Source organism: Pelophylax lessonae (genome assembly GCF_965119305.1).
Source record: "Pelophylax lessonae genome assembly, chromosome: 10".
Classification (NCBI taxonomy): Eukaryota; Metazoa; Chordata; class Amphibia; order Anura; family Ranidae; genus Pelophylax; species Pelophylax lessonae.
In genome coordinates, this window is record NC_138777.1 from 68,581,769 (window position 1) to 68,603,838 (window position 22,070).

General features: G+C 45.4%; 1 protein-coding gene across 1 annotated transcript in view; it reads right to left on the reverse strand.

Annotated features, from left to right (window-relative positions):
• Positions 1-22,070, reverse strand: part of KCNQ1 (potassium voltage-gated channel subfamily Q member 1) — a 227,823-nt gene that overhangs the window by 201,366 nt on the left and 4,387 nt on the right. Inside the window, exons 2-3 of the mRNA XM_082270391.1 lie at positions 20,776-20,945; positions 1,889-2,351 (exon numbers count right to left, since the gene is read on the reverse strand). Coding sequence (XP_082126517.1) covers positions 1,889-2,247 — 359 coding nt within the window. The 5' untranslated portion in view covers positions 2,248-2,351; positions 20,776-20,945. The remainder of the gene's footprint in view (positions 1-1,888; positions 2,352-20,775; positions 20,946-22,070) is intronic.

The window sequence follows — 22,070 nt, forward strand, 5'->3', positions numbered from 1 at the left end:
CAGGGGCTGAGAATTTGTCATGCGGTGTTGATTTTTTAAGTGTAAACCAGGCAAATTACTTGTTCTAGGTATGGTCAGTGTTTCCATATTGTGTTTATACTGTTTAAATATTGGTTGTCTTTTTTTGAAGTTCAGTCATTTTTCAGGTGGTCAGTAAGAAATATGCTCCATCAGTAAATTTTCCATGTTTTGTCAGTTAAAAAAAAAAAAAAAATGTAAAAAGTGGCGCAAGCAGGAGTGAGTTTAGTGCAGTATTAAGTCCATCGTACAGTCCTTAGGGGTGCTAGCTCTGTTCATAGGATAAAAGGGTATACAGTCAATGAGCTCAGGGCCAGCCTGGAAGGGGAGTGAAGCGGTCTCCAAACATGCAGGAAAAAAAGAAAAAAAAAAAAAAAAAAAAAAAACAAAAAAAAAAAAAAAAAAAAAAACAGACACCTCTGAGTGTAGACTGTTATATATTTAAATGAAGAAGCGCCAGTTCACACTTCAGCGATGTCAGACATTGCATGCGGTTCGCAGCGCACTGCACTGCAAATCACATGTGATGTCTGTGCGTTGCAATTTCAGCCATACAGAATGTATGGCTGAATTTGCATCGCATTCAAAGTTGCCCAGGACCCTTTTTTGGTCCACACCAGAATCTGATTGCATGAGTGTTCACACCTATGCAATCCGATTCATGTCTAAACTGACAGTTTGCACTGAGATATGTGAACTGATCTGGGGCGGGGGGTCGTTAACATTGTATTGACACCCCCAGCGATTTGCATATGGCAGCGTGAATTGCCTGCAAGTCAAGTGCGATGCGGGAATCCGCAGTGGATTCGCAGGGTTCCCGCATCGCATGTGTGTTGAACCGGCACTAAAACTCATTGTGGACATTGGTAACAGGCACAAAGATTGTCCGGTGATCGGATGCTGCTCATGTCCGCCTGGGGGCAGTTTTAGCTGCTCGCAGAGCTTGTTCCTGCTGGCAGGATGTAGTTGTGATGCTGGGTGATGGAACAGAGGGCTGGACAGCAGCGTTGTCCATGTGGACGTTGCCTGCGTGCTCACGATGCGTTTCAGAGCATGCGCACTACGGGGATATCATTTGTGCGCGCTCCTTTTTCAAGCCTGCACCGCAACTACATCCTGCTGGCAGGAACAAGCTCTATGAGCGGCTAAAACGGCCCCCAGGGCAGACAAGAGCAGCATCCAATCACCGGACAATCTTTATGTGCCTATTACCTATGTCCACAATGTGAGTTTTAGTGGCAGTTCACACATATGCGATGCGGGAACCCTGCGAATCCACTGCGGTTTTTTATCATTAAATATATAAACAGTCTACACTCAGAGGCGCCCATTTTTCTTCTTTCCTGTCAGTAAAAAATGTTGCTGAAGGTTGGCAACACTGCCTGCTACCCTATTGATATTGCAAGCTGATTAAATAAAGCATGTGCCTGCTTTTCAGTTGGATTACCTTGCAACCAGAAACATGGCAGCCCTGACGCAGGTACTAAAGTGAAAGGGGCTATGCCACAGGCCAATCTCCTAAACAAATTCCATTGGCTTGTAACATCAAACAGGACGTCTCTGAGCTGTCAGACATCGGGGCCCTTTACCACTAACCTGACTTTCTACAAGCACCAAAGAGACAACATAAGGAGAGCGCCCTCTTCCGAGGTAAATGCAAAGACAGAATCTTTTCGAGGATGAAATGTAACAAAAAAAAAAAAATTATATATATATTATAATATATATATATATATATATATATATATATATATATATATATATATATATATATATATATATATATATATATATATATTTTTTTTTTTAAATTGCTGTTCTACTAAATGGAAAAATATTAAACATCAAGAAAAGGTAAAGGTCTACTCACACTGTAAAGTGATACACAAAACACTTCCATCCTGTTGGTCTTTCTAAAAAGTTATAAACTCTGCCTTGTATGTTGGCCCTTGTGAGCAGAGGTCTCCTGGCGCTGTAGATGGACATTCGGGGGTCTAGATTGATCACCGGCCGGGGCGATTCCGTGTTAATCAATACATTGTGTTTCAGTTCAAATGTGGAGGTGCCTCGCTCTTGACCTTGCTGTCCATTGCTGTTAAAGCCTTCATAGTGTGTGTTCATATTTTCATTCATCTCCAAAGTGCTCTGTTTATTTTGGAGGTTCCGCTTGGAAGTTAAGATTCCAACTTTCCAGCTTCTTTGTGGTGAATTAGAAGGTGATGATGACATTGGGACAGGAAAAACCCTTAGCCAACAACTGTGACAAAAAAAAAAAAAAAAAAATACTATATTTAGAAAACCCCCAGTTCTTCTTTTCCACCGGCGTCTGACATCTGGTTGGAGAACAAGAAGAAACAAAATCTGTTTAGTAACAGACACACATACACAAGTCCTGAGGTCCTACCCACTTCAGCTCCCTCCTGATGACTCCCCTAGCATAGGAGTGGCCTACAATACAAGGTTAAGTGCATGATTCCTTCCTCGGCACAGCGCTGTCAGATATCTGCTAGGACTGTTGATTTGAAAGGTGCGAGTCCTAACGTTGCATGTCTGGGAATGTCACCTTCTGTTAACTTTCTCAGAACTTCGTCTACAATCTTACCAAACAAAAAAGAGCCACTTAGCAAAAACTGGAGCCATTACTCTGCAACCAAATCAACTACTCATTTAAGGGCTTGTGTAGTTAACGTGTATTGCCGTCTTCTGCATTCAAACAAGTGCTGCTTGATAAACTTCTAGGGGATACACCTTTTATTATAGGTTTGTAAAAAGAAATTAAAAAAATAAAATAATATTATAATAATTATATAATATAATTATTATTATTATTATTATTATTATTAATCACACACCCAGTGTTTCCCCCGAAAACAAGCCTGGGTCTTCTATTAATTTTGGCTACAAAAAATTTATTGGGCTTATTTTCGGGGGACGTCTTATTTGTCCCGTCTTCTCTCCCCCTCTCCCTTCCGGTCAGCATCTCTGTAATCCCCACAATAAACTCTAGTTAAAGTCCTTGTAAAATCATTTAATCCGTTCTGTAAATGGATTATTTATTGTCCAGTGTGTGTCTTTCTCCATCATTGTAGCAAATACCTAATTTACAGCATTGCTGGGCGCTCACATGATCCACTGGAGCTCTTCTTTGCCGCTTCGAGCACTGCAGAGGGAGTGCCAAGATCCCCGCTGACGTCAGCCCTGCTCAGAGCACTGCAGAGGGAGTGCCGAGATCCCCGCTGACGTCAGCCCTGCTCAGAGCACTGCAGAGGGAGATGCCGAGATCCCCGCTGAAATCAGCCCTGCTCAGAGCACTGCAGAGGGAGATGCCGAGATCCCCGTTGACGTCAGCCCTGCTCAGAGCACTGCAGAGGGAGATGCCGAGATCCCCGCTAACGTCAGCCCTGCTCAGAGCACTGCAGAGGGAGATGCCGAGATCCCCGCTGACGTCAGCCCTGCTCAGAGCACTGCAGAGGGAGATGCCAAGAGCCCCGCTGACGTCAGCCCTGCTCAGAGCACTGCAGAGGGAGATGCCGAGATCCCCGCTGACGTCAGCCCTGCTCAGAGCACTGCAGAGGGAGATGCCGAGATCCCCGCTGACGTCAGCCCTGCTCAGAGCACTGCAGAGGGAGATGCCGAGATCCCCGCTGAAATCAGCCCTGCTCAGAGCACTGCAGAGGGAGATGCCGAGATCCCCGCTGACGTCAGCCCTGCTCAGAACACTGCAGAGGGAGATGCCGAGATCCCCGCTGACGTCAGCCCTGCTCAGAGCACTGCCGAGGGAGTGCCAAGATCCCCGCTGATGTCAGCCCTGCTCAGAGCACTGCAGAGGGAGATGCCGAAATGCCGCTGACGTCAGCCCTGCTCAGAGCACTGCAGAGGGAGTGCCGAGATCCCCGCTGACGTCAGCCCTGCTCAGAGCACTGCAGAGGGAGTGCCGAGATCCCCGCTGACGTCAGCCCTGCTCAGAGCACTGCAGAGGGAGTGCCGAGATCCCCGCTGACGTCAGCCCTGCTCAGAGCACTGCAGAGGGAGTGCCGAGATCCCCGCTGACGTCAGCCCTGCTCAGAGCACTGCAGAGGGAGTGCCGAGATCCCCGCTGACGTCAGCCCTGCTCAGAGCACTGCAGAGGGAGATGCCGAGATCCCCGCTGATATCCGCCCTGCTCAGAGCACTGCAGAGGGAGTGCCGAGATCCCCGCTGACATCCGCCCTGCTCAGAGCACTGCAGAGGGAGATGCCGAGATCCCCGCTGACATCCGCCCTGCTCAGAGCACTGCAGAGGGAGTGCCGAGATCCCCGCTGACGTCAGCCCTGCTCAGAGCACTGCAGAGGGAGTGCTGAGATCCCGGCTGACGTCAGCCCTGCTCAGAGCACTGCAGAGGGAGTGCCAAGATCCCCGCTGACGTCAGCCCTGCTCAGAGCACCGCAGAGGCCATTGACGTCAGCGGGGAGGAGGAGAGGAGCTGTAGCAGGTCACATGAGAGCTGTATTCTGACAGTTGGATTTCCCGCCCGTAAGAATACAATGATCAGTGCTGGCAGTCATGGCCACCGGCAGTGATCGTAAGGTCGATAGATTGACTTTAGTATAAGCAGCCCAAAGATGGATCGAAATTCAGCCGATTCCTGCTGAACCGGACAAATTTCGACCTGTCTATGGTCGGCTTTAAGAGTCCTGCAATGTACAGTGAGTGGCCCCTGGATGCGTGTGCTTAGTATCCAAATGAAAATAAAACCTTTCTAGACAAGAAGCTGATTGATGTGTAGAAATGGGAGGGTAGAGCAAATACATCATTGATTAACAAAACAATGAACTGGGATCAAAGTCTTTAGAGACAATTGGTGATTCATCAAACGCTTTCTTTTTAAAGCAGGACGGCTTTACCGCAATCTCTCTAAATCTCTGGGATTTAGGCACATAGTGCTGGCGTAATGGTAAAATATTTACAGGCCTCTAATTTTTACCAATGCAAGGAAAGTTATAGAAATATATGTGCATGGAGCAGAAGCTTCCAAGTAATGTCAAGTTGGCTTAGCACATAAAAACACTTCTATTAAAGTGTATGTATATCCAAAAGTTTATTTATCATGTTCAATAGAATAGGAATGGATTAGAACTCCTGTTAAGTTTTTATTGCTGTCCGTTTCCTGATAGGTAGATCAACCCCTCTATTTTTCCTGAAGACTATGGTCACCCAGGTAAAAAGTGCACATTAAAAGCGGAACTCCAGGCACATTTATTTTTTTTTAAGCTTCAGGTCTATACATAAAAGTTAACTCACCTGACATGCATCGTTCTGCAGACTCACTGCTGTGCCCTTTAAAATACCTATAATTTACGCCAGATAACACAGCTCCCACTGTGGTCCCAGCCTGCTGCCAATTTGAGAGCTACAGCTCAACGCTAGAGTCGTTCATTCACCGCCCCTCTTCTCTTTTCCATTCACAGAATGCCTTGGATTCTGTGAATCATTCAGAAAAAAGGTAACCTTTTTATACATACCTGAAAACAAAAACAAAATGGTGCCTGTAGTTCTGCTTAAAAGAGAACGAGCCCAGTACTGCCTATAGCTCTTCCTGCAACTGATCGTTTCCTACTACTGGAGGTGGTAACTTTTATGCAGGCGCTGCAGTGCGTAAATAATGAACTGTCAAGTTAGGGACAAAAAAAAAAAATGTAAAAATGGTACGTTGCATTATAATCTGTGCATAGCCCTGTTCCACAAGTCAATGGGGAACGGCCACAAATCCCCTGCAACCGCGTGCAATGCATGAGGTTACGGCAAATTTGTTGGCAAAAATGAGGTTAAACAGGCAGTGAGGAGGCACTGTCAGCCTCTGGAGCCCAATCAGAATGCAGATCGGCCTTCAGAGGCAAGGGAGATTTAGATGCATACGTACCCTAAGGCCTCGTGCACACAGGGCGTTTTTACAGCTGCTTTTACCGGCATCAGAGACTTTTTTTTTGCAACTTAAAAACGCCTCTCTGTGTTTTTCTACGCCCTTATGCACACACAGGCTTTTAGGAGCTATAAGTGACATAGGCCTTTTCATGCTGCAAAAAAAAAAAACCCAGGGCCAGTGCATCGGAGGACCGGCGTTACAGCTGTAAAAACGTCTGACACTGCTAAACGCAGCTTAACGCCGGATACAGCACTAAGCCGCGTCAAGTGTTTTTTTTTTTTTGGACTTGTTAAAATTAATGGTTCCCTATGAGAGCCCATTGATTTGAATGGAAGTCCCATCCAAGTAGGATCATGGTGCTCTGAGGATCTCGAAGGGGAACCCCACACCAAAAAAAAAAAAAAAAAAAAAAAATGCGTGGCGTTTCTCTCTCCCCCCAAAGTTCTATACCAGGTCCTTTAAGTCTGGTATGGATCTTGAAAGGGAACCCATGGAGTTTCTTTTTTTCTTTTTTTGATGTGAGGTTCCCCTTCAAGATCCTCACAACACAAGTCACACCACAAGTCGGATCATCATGATCCGACTTGAATGTGACTTCCATTCACATCAATGGGCTGAAAGTCAGATCAAAGACAGCTGTCATAGGGAACCATTAATTTGGAATAGAGGCCACGCTGAATAGAGAAACGCTGCTTAAAGCTAACATGGCTAAACGCGCATTAACACCAATGGAAAAAGCTACTAAAAGCGCGTTTTTACAGACCTGTTTTCCTGGCATTGGTAGTGGCTTTGCAGCTTGTTTTTTTTGTAATGCCCTGCGTGCATGAGGCCTAAATCCTCGGTACCTTAACCACTTGCCGACCGCCGCACGACTATCTACGTCGGCGGTCAGCCCCTCACAGGCAAACTAACGTAGGGCTACGTTGCTTGCTTGTGAGGGTCTAGGGAGCGAGCGCGCGCCCCCCGGGGCGCGCTCCCGCTCCCGCGTGGTCACGGACCCCCCCGCGCGTGTGACCAGCGGACCCGATGTCCGCCGGTCACTCGGCGATCGGCGGGGGAGAGGGAGAATGTCAGGCAGCTTGTGTAAACAAACTGCCTGTCATTCTCCTCGCTGCAAAGACACTGATAAAACGGATCTGGTATGTAGATCCGTTGATCAGTGTCCTTACAGCTAGAGCCACAGCCAATCACAGTAGAAACCACGCCCCTAGGGACACACACAGCCCCTCCCTTCCAAATAAAGTTAACCCCTTCACTACCAGTGTATTTTTACAGTAACAGTGCATATGTATAGCACTGATTACTGTAGAAATGTCACTGGTAACCCCAAAAGTGTCAAAAATGTCAGTCAAGGGTCCGATCTGTCCGCCGCAATGTCGCAGTACCGCAAAAAAAAAAAATCGCAGATCGCCGCCATTACGCGTTAAAAAAAAAAACAACAACAAAAATGACAAAAATCTTTCCCTTTGTTAGTAAACGCGATAACTTTTGCGCAAACCAATCAAAATACGCTTTTTGCGATTTTTTTTACCAAACATAGGTAGCATAAAATAAATTGGCCGAAAATTTTTAAAAATTTTGATTTTTACATTTTTTTTTGGGGGAATTTCATATAAAAAAATGTGAAAAATATTGCTATTTTTGCAAAATTGACGCTCTTTTTTTGTTTATAGCGCGTGATCAAAAAATCGCACAGGTGATCAAATACCACCAAAAGAAAGCTCTGTTTGTGGGAAAAAAAGGACGTCAAATTCGTTTAGGTACAGCGTCGCACGACCGCGCAATTGTGCGTTAAATTCACGCAGTGCCGAATCGCAAAATACCCCCTGGTCGGAATGGGGGTAAAATCTTCCGGGGCTTAAGTGGTTAACAGAAACTTGTATTTTGCCTGAATAAGCCAAAGTAACACCATCTCTTAGCATGCATTCCAAAGTAGTACTTATTATCCTTGCATTCCCTCACTACTACATCCAGGGCTGCTGTTAGTAATCCCCTGCAACCGCATGCAATGCATGAGCACTGCAGAGGGGCTGCTACTTTCAGGGCTGCTGTTAGAAATCACGGGGGCCCCATACAGCCTACCTGACAGGGCCCCTCCCTGCCGAAAGTGGCTGAGGACATAGATTTATAAATTTTTCTCTGTAGCATCAGCTGCACAGATGAAAGAATAGGAAGTGCTCTGAGACTTCCTGCTCATTCACAAACTAAAGCATAGTAAATACAGTTTACTATGCTTCGAAGATGAATGGACACAGGAGTGACTGGTACCGATTGCTAATCATGTACATTCAGGAAAGGAGGGGGCCAGAAAATTACATTTCCTGGCCCCTTCCACCGCTCTCCATCCTGAAACATCCATCTATGTGCTTGCAGCAGCTGCCAGCGCGAGAGGAGAGGAGGGAAGCCGGCAGCGCTGCGAGGGGAAATGGGCACACGGGGGCCTGGACAGCAGATGAAAGTGGCACATGTACTAGAACCAATCCTCCTGCAGAGTAGCGGGAGGGAGAAAGAGGAGGAGAGGCCGACAGCGCTGCAGGGGGGAGGCAGAAGAGGATCAGTGTCTGCAATAAGACAGTACAGGTGGCCCACCTACTCAGCAGGTGCCTGCAACTCCCTTTTGAACTGATGGGCCCCAGGCCCAGTACAAAAGTGCTGGCTGGCTGTACTGCCTTATCAGCGGCCATGAATACAGCGCACCAAAAACCCAGTTCATAACATGGGAGAACACGTGACCCACTGCCTGCCCCATCACAGTGTCTGGTAGGCCAATCACCAGCATGCTGTGCGCTACCCACTCCTTTGTGTGCACTTTAAGGCTCATCCACACTAGGTGCGGCGACTGGGGTTTTCCTGCATTAAATCAATGCAAGGACACACAGAAAACCGTTGTTGTCCGTGTACCTTGTTCACACCGCAATATGGAGCCCATGGGTGCTGAGCAGCGCTGTGCAGAAAAATGCATACGGTATGAAATGTTCCACAACATATCGGAGCTCACCATGTACTAACGGTTTCAGTGCACAGAAATACAATTTTACTTTGAGGTTGCAATAAAAAAAAAAAAACACCACGTATAAAAGGGCGATGCGCTTAAACATCCACCACGCTCCATCCTTTTCCAGAACTTCAACGGCTGTACAACGAAACTGTTTTACTGTGAACAGGCCCTTAGCCACAAAATATACAATGTATATTATTAGTTTCTGCTGAAGACTTTTACTGGTTGCGTAAAAATAATTTACATTCACCAAAGACCAGATTAACCTTCCACTACCTGTGGCCTGAGGCATGTAAAGAGACATTAAGCAGCATGGAAAGTGTCTTCCTCTTTAACCTCATTGTACAGACATGCAATAAATCACCGGAGCACAGACAGAGGGCAGGCAGACCTGCAGATTGTTCGCGGTTAGTTATTGCAAAACGTTAGATGTATAGGAAAGAGAAATAATTTTAAGGCCTCTTGCACACTGCAGCTTGAAAAAAGCTCAGTATTTTTTTTTTTTTTTTTTTTTTTTAGCTAAAATGCAGCCCATTAATTCTAATGTGCCTATGCACACAGTAAACATGCGATGCTTATAGAAGGCTTTTTATCTTAATGCATAGAATGGATAAGATAAAAAAAACGTTCCTGACTTTATAACTCCTTTAAAGCGGAGTTCCACCCAAAAGTGTAACTTCCACCTCTATGCTTCCTCCCCCCCTCCGATGCCACATGTGGCACCTTTCAGGGGGGGGGTACCTGTTCGCTTCACGCATGCACAACAGGGAACAAGCTGTGAAGCCTAAAGGCTTTACTGCCGGATTCCCTTACCCTGAATGGCACCGGCAGCACCCGAGAGGCAAAAATCGGCTTTGGGTACCGACATCGCCGGAACACTGGACAGGAAAGTTCTAATTATTTAAAAGTCAGCAGCTACAGTATTTGTAGCTGCTGACTTAATTTTTTCATGGGGGGCAGAACCCCTCCAAGTTCTGACATTTAAGGTGACGTGATCAGGTGGTGTTGGAGCCCTCAACCAAATTAGGGAACCCCTTTCACTCCCCAGTTTTCTCCAATTTCTTTGGAATATTTTCTGGTTTGCACTAAACGTCATCTTTCAAAATTTGATACCACTAGTTAATTGATGGTAGCTTTGCTGTAGCATAGAGAACTGTCCAGAACCTCTACTATATCATATGAGGTCTATATTAGTGATCGACCGATTATCGGCAAAGCCGATAGATCGAGGGCCGATATGCACTTTGCCCGATATATCAGAATCGGCCTTTTGATTTAGTGATATTTCGGGAAAGTGCTTGTACTGGGTGATGCCTGCAGCTAGAGGTACCGGTGTCCATAGCCGACGGTCGGCTGTCTTGTAATGACGACAACTGATGCGGCTGAGAAGGGGCTCGCCCGGTCACCTGTCCCACCGGGCATCCTACCTTCACCGCCGCCGTCTGACTGGGTCTCCATTTCTTTGAATTCGGCACCGCCGAGTACCCGGAAGTGATGTCATGACATCACTTCCAGTACTGGCGGCGCTGAATTAAAAAAACAAAAAAAAAAACAAAAAAACTTACAGCATTCAAAACAGCCAAACTTGGCGTTTTGAATGCTTTTAAGTGCAGAGGGGGGGGGGGGTTTGGGGGTTTGGGGTCTTTTAGACCCCCAGATCCCTCCACCACAGTACCTGTAGACATACATTTTTTTTTTTTAATGTCCGAAAATATCGGCCGATATCGATATCCGATGACCAAATTTCGGTATCGGTGGTAAAAAAACGATATCGGTCGATCAATAATCTAAATGTACCGGTTATTGCCTGTAACTTTTTATTTTATATGTGCTTTCCAAGTGTATTCCGTGGAAAAGCTAAAAATAGAAATAAACTCTTCGATTTAATGATTCTAAAAAAAAAAAAAAAACAGTTACATTCCCAGCATGCCTGGAATGCAAACTGTCACATTAGCTTGTCCTGTCAACCAAACAGTCAAACCAAATGACTGGAGTCATACCTGATCACATGTGCAGCATCATGGTAGTTTTAGATCAAACAGAGGCTAAGATGGCAGCTTCCTAACTGAAAGAAAAGGATAGGAGGGTTTAGTTCCACTTTAAAGTGGTTCTAAAGGCTGAATGTTTACCTTAAAGCGGAGTTCTGGATGTTTCTGTATTTATAAAAAGTCAGCAAGTGTATCTGCTGACTTTTAATAAACACACACTCACCTACCTGTCCCAGGATCCAGGCGCCTGAAGCCTCTTTCTCTCCCTCTCTGCGATGCCATCATCACTAGTGTGGGCACCCGGCTGTGGCAGCTTGCGGCTTCACAGCCAGTTGGGTACTGCGCATGTGCGAAACGCGTCCTGAATGGCCAGACAGTCTTCTGGGACCTGTGGATGTGTCCCAGAAGATTGTAGGGAGGAGGGGGAGCGGGAGCTTGGTACCTGTCAAAGCTAGGTACCCCCCACCCTGCCAAAAAATGATATGCGAAATGTGGCATGTCAGGGCGTCAGGAGTACTTAAAGCGCAAGTTCCACTTTTGGGTGGAACTCCGCTTTAAAGCATTCTTTGAATTATGGTAAAAAAAAAAAAAAAAAACCTGAGTGCAGCTATCCATTCCCCAGCCTTCCCTTATACTTACCTGAGCCCGATCCAGCAGTGTGCATGAGAGCAGTAGCTCTCTCATAATCTCAGACAGCACCAGGGACTGGACACATTTCTATACATGTGTAGTCATTCCTGTTCGACAGAAGTCGATTGCTAGATCAACTTCTGATGAACGTGAATGTTGGAAAACCTCAGTCGATCAGCGGCTGCAGGCACAGGCACTGTCAAAATAAGATACAATATCCTGGTGGGGGGGGGGGGGTGAAATGAGAATTCCTCCATCTGGTTTGTTTCTGTGAATGTAGGAATTTGCTACCTGTTCTAGACCTGGACACTGTTCTGAAAAGCAATCTATGATGGATCAATTTTCAGAGACATAACAGGTGGTGAGGAGGCTATAGGTCACCTTGTCACTGCCTGTTTAACCCTGTAAAGATCACACCATTGCGTCATACTGTTTACAGGGAGGTTGTGGCTCAGCCCCAACTCGAATGGGGTCCTGTTCACGGGCGGTAGAGCCCGCTAAAAACATGATGGCGTAAAATGTGAAACAAAGCATGGCGACATATGTACAACCCTAGCTGGATGCCTTTAGGGGACTGTAACAATGCAAATCAACCACCTATTTTTACCTCCCACCACGTGTAAATAACCCCTATAGTGGGGTAAACACTATATGGAAAGAAAAAAAAAAAAAAAAAAAAAAAAAAAAAAAAAAAAAAAAATCGGGCAAATCGTTCGATTTTACTCGTTGTTTCACAGCAATTCGGAACTGATGAACGAAAATTCATACGTAAATTCTTGTACGACAAAGCCTTTTTTTGTTGCTTATTGTTTCTGATCATGCGCAGTCTTTCTTTTCTGATTTTTCTTGTACAAAAATCGTACGAAAATGGTACACATTAAATGAAAATCGTTTGTTTTTTCCCGTACGGGAAAAATCTTGGAGTTTGTCCCTTCCAGAATTTTAGTTGGAAAATTCGGAATCGGCTGTCGAAAGTTCTGTACACACTATACAAAAATCGTACCAAATTTCTTTGGAGGAAAATGTTTGCCCGACTTCCTTATAGTGTATACGAGCCGTTGTCACGCTGGGACAGGGAGCGGGTTATTCTCAAAATTACCAGGTAAAAAGAAATAAAATAATAAAATATAACAATCTAAAAAGCAGCTACCTTACCTGTTAACCACTTACCGACTGCCGCATGACTATTTACGTCGGCAGTCAGCCCCTTACAGGCAGAGTGACGTAGATCTACGTCGCTAGCCTGTGAGGGTCTAGGGAGCGAGCGCGCGCCCCCCGGAGGTGCGCTCCCGCGTGATCACGGACCTCCCCGCGCGTGTGACCAGCGGACCCGATGTCCGCCGGTCACTCAGCGATCGTCGGTGCAGAGGGAGAAAGTCAGACGGCTGATGTAAACAAGCCGCCTGTCATCCTCCCCTGTGTAGAAACAGTGATCATACAGTTCTATGTAGGACCGTTGATCACTGTTCCTACACCTCAAGCCACAGCCAATCACAGTTGAATCACGCCCCTAGGGACAGACACCATCCCCCCCTCTCAAAAGTTAACCCCTTCACTGCCAGTGTAATTTTACAGTAACAGTGCATATGTATAGCGCTGATTACTGCAGTAATGTCACTGGTAGCCCCAAAAGTGTCAAAAATGTCAGTCAAGGGTCCGATCTGTCCGCCGCAATGTCGCAGTCCCGCAAAAAAAATTGCAGATCGCCGCCATTACGCGTTAAAAAAGAAAACAACAAAAATGACAAAAATCTTTCCCTTTGTTAGTAAACGCGATAACTTTTGCGCAAACCAATCAAAATACGCTTTTTGCAATTTTTTTTACCAAACATATGTAGCATAAAACAAATTGGCCAAAAATGTTAAATTTTTGATTTTTACATTTTTTTGGGGGGGAATTTCATATTAAAAAAAAATGTGAAAAATATTGTTATTTTTGCCAAATTGACGCTCTTTTTTTGTTTATAGAACATGATCAAAAAAAAAAAAAAAAAAAAAATGGCACAGGTGATCAAATACCACCAAAAGAAAGCTCTGTTTGTGGGAAAAAAAGAACGTCAATTTCGTTTGGGTACAGCGTCGCACAACCGCGCAATTGTCCGTTAAAATCACGAAGTGCCGAATAGCAAAATAGGCCCTGGTCAGGAAGGGGGTAAAATCTTCCGGGGCTTAAGTGGTTAAACTACAATATATTACATGATTGTTTCTGGGTTTGTGAAAATTTTAGACATCTGTAAAATGTAGTCTTTTCTTTCTGCAAAAAAAAACAACCACCACTGCGTTTTTATCATAGGTTAATCTGATGCAGGCTTCACTATTTATACTTTGGCTGGCTACAGAGCAGCAGGGGGGCACCCAATGCACAATATCATATACATAAAATATATATATATATATATATATATATATATATATATATAGTAATATTTCATGTATACTATTTGTCCATGACGGTACCTTTAGAGTCCACTTACACCCCCCCCCCCCCCCCCCCCCGTTCTCTTTTCTATATTCAAATATTGGGTCGGTGGTACCTGTGCTGAATATCTCTATCTTGATCGGAGCTTTTTCAACACTAAAGGCACAATATAACGAAAACTGCAGCTGAAAAGTACAGCAAGTCTACATGTACAACTGGGCTAAAAAGCTTTACTTTAAAGTACAGCAAAAAAACAGTGAAACTGTTCAGGGCAAGTACACAGTAAGACCAGAGGCATCTGCAGAGGTTACAAATGCATACAGATTAGGGGGCAGTTCACACCACATGCAGTCCAGTGCTTTTTTTCCTGCATTAAAAAAGACGCATGAAGTAGGTTATATGGTTTTCAAAAGCATCGTTCACACCAGTGTGGTCAGTTCCAGAAAAAAAAAAAAAAAGAAGTAGTAGAACATGCTGCATTTTTCTGCACTGGACTGTACTGGAACGTGGTAAATTCCAAAAAAAAAAAATGCACTGAAACGCACCAAAAATGCACTGGAGCACACGTCATTTTAGGTTAAGAAAAAAAAAAAAAAAAGATGTGCGCTCCAGTGCATTTTTTTCCCTTAACCTAAAATAAGGAGGAGGGGGGTGAAAAATGCACTGGACTGCATTAATAATGCACTGGAACGGATCAAAAACGCGCAGAAAAGCATCAAGAACGCATCCAGGAGAGGGGGGGAGAAGAGGGAGAGGGAGAAGAGGGAGGAGAGGGAGAAGAGGGAGAAGAGGGAGGAGAGGGAGGAGAGGGAGGAGAGGGAGGAGAGGGAGAAGAGGGAGGAGAGGGAGGAGAGGGAGAAGAGGGAGGAGAGGGAGGAGAGGGAGGAGAGGGAGGAGAGGGAGGAGAGGGAGGAGAGGGAGGAGAGGGAGGAGAGGGAGAGGGAGGAGAGGGGGAGGGAGGAGAGGGAGAGGGAGGAGAGGGAGAGGGAGGAGAGGGAGAGGGAGGAGAGGGAGAGGGAGGAGAGGGAGAGGGAGGAGAGGGAGAGGGAGGAGAGGGAGAGGGAGGAGAGGGGGAGGGAGGAGAGGGGGAGGGAGGAGAGGGGGAGGGAGGAGAGGGGGAGGGAGGAGAGGGGGAGGGAGGAGAGGGAGAGGGAGGAGAGGGAGAGGGAGGAGAGGGAGAGGGAGGAGAGGGGGAGGGAGGAGAGAGGGTACCCGCTCTTGACAGGTACCCACTTCCACTTCTGTTCTGGTCGCCTTAGGTGATCGGAAGTGGAAGTTCTGCTTCCTGAAGTCTTCGGGGGACATACTTCGGGTCCAGTCACAGAGCGCAGCACCACTCGCGCATATGCAGTGAGCACCCGGATGAGAAGCCGCAAGCTGACACAGCCGGGTGCCCCTAGTAAAGATGGCGGAGCCACTGAGGGAGGACACAGAAAATGGCTGGGGTGAGTACATCGCTGGATGACAGGTGAGTGTGTTTAATAAAACGCAAATATGAGTGGAACTCTGCTTTGAAGCTTGTAGGAGAAGTTTTCATTCTCCTCTGACTGTCCTATGAGGCTGCATGACTCCTGACTCTCTGTCTGGACAGTGCAGATTGGCCCTTTGCTAATCACATGCACCATGAAAAAAATAAAATAAAAAAAAAAAAACCTCTAGAAATACATAACAAACTGAGTATGTGCAGAGTGCCTCCCAAGGCTCTGTTTCATCAGCACAGCAGATGTATTTGGGAAAGAAAAAGAAGGGGGGGGGGAATCAGAGAAGACAGGATCAAACAGCATTTTTAAACAATGCAGGAGATTAAGTTCCACATTGAGTATAACCAGCATGCTTTACTGCATATACAGACTGTTTTTACTGTTGTGGGTTTAGGAACACTTTATCCACTTGCCCACCGTAGGCTGTCATATGACGTCCTGGGGTTTAAGCGGAGAGGTCAAAATGCATAGAGGAGAAATCTGGGGAATTATAGACCCCAAATCTCTCTGTAAAGAGGACCTGTCATTCCCTATTCCTATTACAAGGGATGTTTACATTCCTTGGAATATGAATAAAAGTTATAAAAAAAAAAAAACATTTTAGGGACTGTGTAAAAATAAAACAAACACCCAACATTTTTAAAGGGCCCCATCCCCTTACACTCGAACATAGAAGTGAACACATACGTAGGTTGCGCCCACGCAAGTACATGGCGTTCAAACCACACACGTGAGCTATTGCCACGAATGTTAGGGCGAGAGAAATAATTCTAGCCCAAGACTTCCTCTGTAACTCTAAACTGGTAACCTGTACAAAAATTATTTTAAAGCGTTGCCTATGGAGATTTTTAAGCATAGTAGTTTCACGCCATTTCACAAGCGTGCCATTTTAAGAACACGTTTACTCAGCATAACATCATTTTTCACATTATAGAAAAAAAAATTGGTAAATATTGTAAATATACGCGTTTGAAAAATTGATGCGCAAATATCATGTGGCAAAAAAATAGCAACGACCGCCATTTTTTTCTCTGCAAAAAAAAAAAAAAAAAAAAAAAATGTATATGTATGTATATTTATAGTTTGGGGGTTCTAAGTAATTTTCTAGCAAGAGAAAAAAAAAACAAAAAAAAAACGCAGATTTATACTTATATAAAAGAAGTGTCAGAATTGGCCAGGTTGGCAAGTAGTTAAATCCAAAGCATACCTGGAACAGCATCATATATGTAGTCTTTTTTTATTACATGTACACACACAATATATATATATATATATATATATATATATATATATATATATATATATATATATATATATATATATATATATATATATATATATATATATATATATATATATACACACACACAGTATCTCACAAAAGTGAGTACACCCCTCACATTTTTGTATATATTTTATTATACCTTTTCATGTGACAACAACACTGAAGAAATGACACTTTGCTACAATGTAAAGTAGTGAGTGTACAGCTTGTATAACAGTGTAAGTCCCCGTTCACACTAAGGCGACCTGTGAGGCGACCTGGTCGCCTCACAGGTCGCCGTATGTCGCCTTCCATAGGGAAGCTGCAGACCCGTTCTAATAGGAGCGACACAAGTCGCTCCGACTTAGAAAAAGGGTCCGGAGCTTCTTTGGGGCGACCCAGATGCGACCGCCATAGACTTCAATGTTATGAAGTCCGTGGCGGCCGCTCCGAGGTCGCCCCCCCAAGTTGGATCGCCCCTATGTGAATGGGGCCTTTATTTGCTGTCCCCTAAAAATAACTCAACACACAGCCATTAATGTCTAAACCGCAGGCAACAAAAGTGAGTACACCCCTAAGTGAAAATGTCCAAATTGGGCCCAATTAGCCATTTTCCCTCCCCGGTGTCATGTGACTCAGTGTTACAAGGTCTTTAGTGTGAATGGGGAGCAGGTGTGTTAAATTTGGTGTTATCGCTCTCACTCTCTCATACTAGTCACTGGAAGTTCAACATGGCACCTCATGGCAAAGAACTCTCTGAGGATCTGAAAAAAAGAATTGTTGCTCTACATAAAGATGGCCTAGGCTCTAAAAAGATTGCCAAGACCCTGAAACTGAGCTGCAGCACAGTGGCCAAGACCATACAGTGGTTTAACAGGACAGGTTCCACTCAGAACAGGCCTCACCATGGTCGACCAAAGAAGTGGAGTGCACATGCTCAGTGTCATATCCAGAGGTTGTCTTTGGGGAAAAGACATATGAGTGCTGCCAGTATTGCTGCAGAGGTTGAAGGGGTGAGGGGTCAGCCTGTCAGTGCTGAGATCATACATCGCACACTGCATCAAATTGGTCTGCATGGGTTTCATCCCAGAAGGAAGCCTCTTCTAAAGATGATGCACAAGAAAGCCCGAAAACAGGTTTGCTGAAGACAAGCAGACTAAGGACATGGATTACTGGAACCATCTCCTGTGGTCTGAAAAGGACAACAAAAAGCTTATTTGGTTCAGATGGTGTCAAGTGCGTGTGCAGTGGTAACCAGGTGAGGAGTACAAAGACAAGTGTGTCTTGCCTACAGTCAAGCATGGTGGTGGGAGTGTCATGGTCTGGGGCTGCATGACTGCTGCAGACACTGCGGAGCTACAGTTCATTGAGGGACCCATGAATGCCAACATGTACTGTGACATACTGAAGCAGAGCATGATCCCCTCCCTTCGGAGACTGGGCCGCAGGGAAGTATTCCAACATGATAACGACCCCAAACACACCTCCAAGATGACCACTGCCTTGCTAAAGAAGCTGAGGGTAAAGGTGATGGACTGGCCAAGCATGTCTCCAGACCTAAACCCTATTAAGCATCTGTGGAGCATCCTCAAATGGAAGTTAGAGGAGCGCAAGGTCTCTAACATCCACCAGCTCCGTTATGTCATCATGGAGGAGTGGAAGAGGACTCCAGTGGCAACCTGTGAAGCTCTGGTGAACTCCATGCCCAAGAGGGTTAAGGCAGTGCAGGAAAATAATGGTGGCCACACAAAATATTGACACTTTGGGCCCAATTTGGACATTTTCACTTAGGCTGGCCATACACTATACAATTTTCTTGTTCAACTTTCCTTTAGATTTACCAAAACCATGTAATATAGGGTCAAACCTAAACACTTTCAATTTGTATGCAATCAGGCAGGCCCTTGCACTACATAGTTTATGGTAAATCTAAAGGAAATTGAATAAGAAAATTGTATATAGTGTATGGCCAGCCTTAGGGGTGTACTCACTTTTGTTGCCAGCAGTTTAAACATTAATGGCTGTATGTTGAGTTATTTTGAGGGGACAGCACATTGACACTGTTATACAGGCTGTACACACACTACTTTACATTGTAGCAAAGTGTCATTTCTTCAGTGTTGTCACATGAAAAATTATAATAAAATATTTGCAAACATGTGAGGGGTGTACTCACTTTTGTGAGTAGTATACAATATATATATATATATATATACACATACACACACTATGTATGTATGTATGTATGTATGTATGTATGTATGTATGTATGTATGTATGTATATATATATACATACATACATACATACACAACACTTTTTTATTTTTTTTATTTTACATTCACATCAATCCCTGCCCTCAAGGAGCTTACAATCTGAGGTCCCTTACACACAGTCATACATACTAGGGCCAGTTTAGACAGGAGCCAATTAACCTACCAGCATGTTTTTGGAGTGTGCGAGGAAACTGGAGTACCCAAAGGAAACCTATGCAGGCACAGGGAGAACATGCAAACTCCCGGCATTAAATGACTCTAGTCTTCAGTGGTGTTCAGCCTGGGTTCACACCTATGCAATGCGGGAACCAACGCGCTTCTAGTGTGTGTTCCTGCATCGCATCTCCCCCACAGGCAGTTCACACTGTCCTCTGCAAACCGCTGCGCATGTCAATACAAAGGTAGAAACACCCCCAGATCAGATCGCAGTGCCAACTGTGAATTCTGGCAGGAATCTGATCACATGGATGTGCGAACCCCCAAGGCGCTCGGAGAAATAAAAAAAAAAAATTAATAAAGTTCCTGCAGCATTTTCGTGCGAATGGGATGCGAGTTCAATTCGCACCGCACAGACATCGCATGTGATCTGCACAGCAAGGCGGTGTGATGGCTGTGTTCACAATAGTGTGAACCACGGCTCAGAGGATGCTTCGGATGCATCGATTCTACAATAAAAATGACTGGGGTGCAGCAACACATGTATACACACACGCACACACTACAGACATACGCAGACACACAGCATGCACAGGATTACACTACACTGGTGCGATTCCAGACATCGCACCACATTGCTGTACAGATCACATGCCATGTCTGTGCGATGGGATTTCAGCTATACAAACTGTATGGCAGAAATTGCATCGCATTCACACCAAAATAGCGCAGGACCCTTTTTTTGGTTTGCACTGGAATTGTATCACATGAGTGTTCACACCTATGCGATCCGATTTCTGTACCATTTCACAGTTCACACTGCGATCCAATCCGGGAGGGGGGTGTCGTTAACTTTACATTGGCACCCCCCCCCCCCCCTAGCCACTGTGCGATCCCAATGTGATGCTGGCACTAAATCGCAGGGTTTCCCACATCTCACACTGCGATCCAATATCTGGGGGGTGTCGTTAACTTTACATCGACACCCCCAGCCACTGTGCGATTCCAATGCGATACTGGCACTGAATCGCAGGGTTTCCCACATCTCACCAGTTCACACTGCGATCCAATTTTGGGGGGGGGGGGTGTCGTTAACTTTACACTGACACCCCCCCCCAGCCACTGTGCACTGAATCGCAGGGTTTCCCACATCGCACCAGTGTGAACCAGGACTAAAAGGCTTTTTGGCTCTACATAGTCTGTAGCTGCCAGGAACTACAAGTCTCAGCATTCCCTGTAAACCTAATCTCCATGGCTTGCGATGACCATACGCTGTACAGTCTTCTTTTGCTCTGCCATCCACTATGTAATACAAGGATTGATTGGCTACAAATGAAATGTCCTGTTTAGGTTCATCTCTATATTATAGTTGTGGGAAATCCGAAGGAGACAATATAAAAATTGTGCAATCAGATTGTATGGGGTGTGACCAGCTTAGATCTCTGGAAGTAGGAAAGCACAAACTCAATACAAGAAGAAATATTCTAAGAAAACAGGATGGCATTTGGGACTCATCTCAGTCCCAGCACACAAAGATGAGGTTCCAGCAGCAAGGAATAAGTGCAGATAGATCTTCCCATACACAATGTGTACAAGGAGAAGATTTCTCCCCCCAATCCTCCCAGGACAAGGCCAGAGATCTTACCTATTTCCTCCGCATGGTCCCCCAGGCTGGCTTGAAGATCCCAGGCAGAGGAGGGAGGAAGAGATCTAGGAAGGGCTCAGGTTTCCTCTTGGATCACACGCCTGTAACATGTAAACTTTCAGAACTTCACTTCCTCATTGGTCTCACTGCTGAAATTTTTACATCATCTCCTACAAAAAAAAAACATCTTCCTTAAAGTGGGGATTGAGAGCAAAGTATAGAAGGCAGAGATCACACTGCTGGCAGCCATTGAATGATTGTAACCTGAGACTTCTTCCTAAAAGCCTCCTGGAGGGATTCTGCTCCCTCTTTTGTTAACCCCATAATAGCTGCAATGCTCAGGGACAGGATCTGGAGGGACCAGGCTTGTGATGACATGCAGGGACTTCCCATTCTTCACCGGAGATGAATGTGCACCAGTCCTTCTAGTGGCTTTGTGGCTCATAACTATTCAGCACCAGTTCACAAACTACGGCCCCTTTCACACTTGTGCGACTTGTACTGCGATTTGGGACTGCAAAGTCGAAATCCATGATTTCCATTGAGTATCATTCACATCTGTGCGTCTTCAAGTTGCAACGACTTGCACTCCCTGCACTACTTTGGTCCAACTTTGATGCGTTTTGAGGTTGCTTCAAGTCCAGTCAAAATTGCGGCAAAAAAGAAAAAAACAGTAAAATTGCACGGCTTTTAGGTCGCATAAGTGTGAAAGGTGCATAAAACTCACGCCACATTCTTGTGCAATTCACATGCAATTCAGCGCAGTGCGATACATTTTGAATGGGCTCGAATTGCGCCAAATAAGTACAGGCACCTTTTTTGGTGCAGCGCTGCAACCGAATCTCATCTCGTGGTCGCTTTGTACCAAGTGATCCGTGCAGGCACACCACACTGAGATGCGTTTGGCAGCAGATCTTAAAGTGGATTTCCACCCAAAAGTGGAATGTCCACTCATTTGCTTCCTCCCCCCTACGGTGCCACATTTGGCACCTTTCAGGGGGGAACGGGTACCTATTTTTGACAGGTACCCTTCCCTACTTCCGGGAGACGGCGCCGCCGTCCCTCTGAAGTTTGGCCCCCTCCTCCTTCCCCCGCCGCCGAGCCAATCCGAATGGGCAGTGCGCTTCGCGCATACGCAGTAGGGGCCCGCCTGTGAAGCTGCAGTGCTTTGACAGCAGATCTTAAAGCGAAGTTCCACCCAAAAGTGGAACTTCCGCTCATTTGTCTCCTCCCCCTCTCCGGTGCCACATTTGGCACCTTTCAGGGGGGAGGGGGGAACGGGTACTTATTTTTTG